The sequence below is a fragment of the Penaeus monodon genome, chromosome 23, assembly GCF_015228065.2.
Source record: "Penaeus monodon isolate SGIC_2016 chromosome 23, NSTDA_Pmon_1, whole genome shotgun sequence".
Lineage (NCBI taxonomy): Eukaryota > Metazoa > Arthropoda > Malacostraca > Decapoda > Penaeidae > Penaeus > Penaeus monodon.
This window is the reverse complement of record NC_051408.1, coordinates 34,202,041-34,202,433: the sequence shown is the minus strand read 5'-3', so window position 1 is coordinate 34,202,433 and position 393 is coordinate 34,202,041. Positions and strand designations below refer to the sequence as shown.

General features: G+C 36.9%; 1 protein-coding gene across 1 annotated transcript in view; it reads left to right on the top strand.

Moving 5' to 3' along the window:
* Window positions 1-393, top strand: part of LOC119587945 (E3 ubiquitin-protein ligase TRIM37-like) — a gene marked incomplete in the record, with an annotated part of 49,872 nt that overhangs the window by 41,843 nt on the left and 7,636 nt on the right. The window contains 1 exon segment of the mRNA XM_037936657.1: window positions 1-147. Coding sequence (XP_037792585.1) covers window positions 1-147 — 147 coding nt within the window.

Genomic DNA, 393 nt, shown 5'->3' with positions numbered 1-393 from the left:
ACATTCTGCTGCATCCTCTCTCCTTGCTAGTCTCCATGAAGCTTCAGCACTTCATGACCGGCCCATTCTAAACCATGGCCGATCTCACAACACCAACTTCTTGTCTGATTTGGATTCGTTGACAGAGCAGCTAGGGGCGGTTGGCAGGTAAACCACCAGTTGGCTTTGGATGTGTTAATTTCTTTGGTTAATTTTACTTTATTTTCCTCTATTTTTTGTGAACTTCTACTTTCTTATATCTCAAAAAGTTAAGATTTGAATAATATATAGAAAGTGAGTCCCATTATACAGCATGATCTAAAAGTGGACATCAGGACTTACATTTTGTTAGCAAAATATTATTGTAAGACTAGAGAGAGGTACAGATACTGTACATTTATTATGAAAAACAAA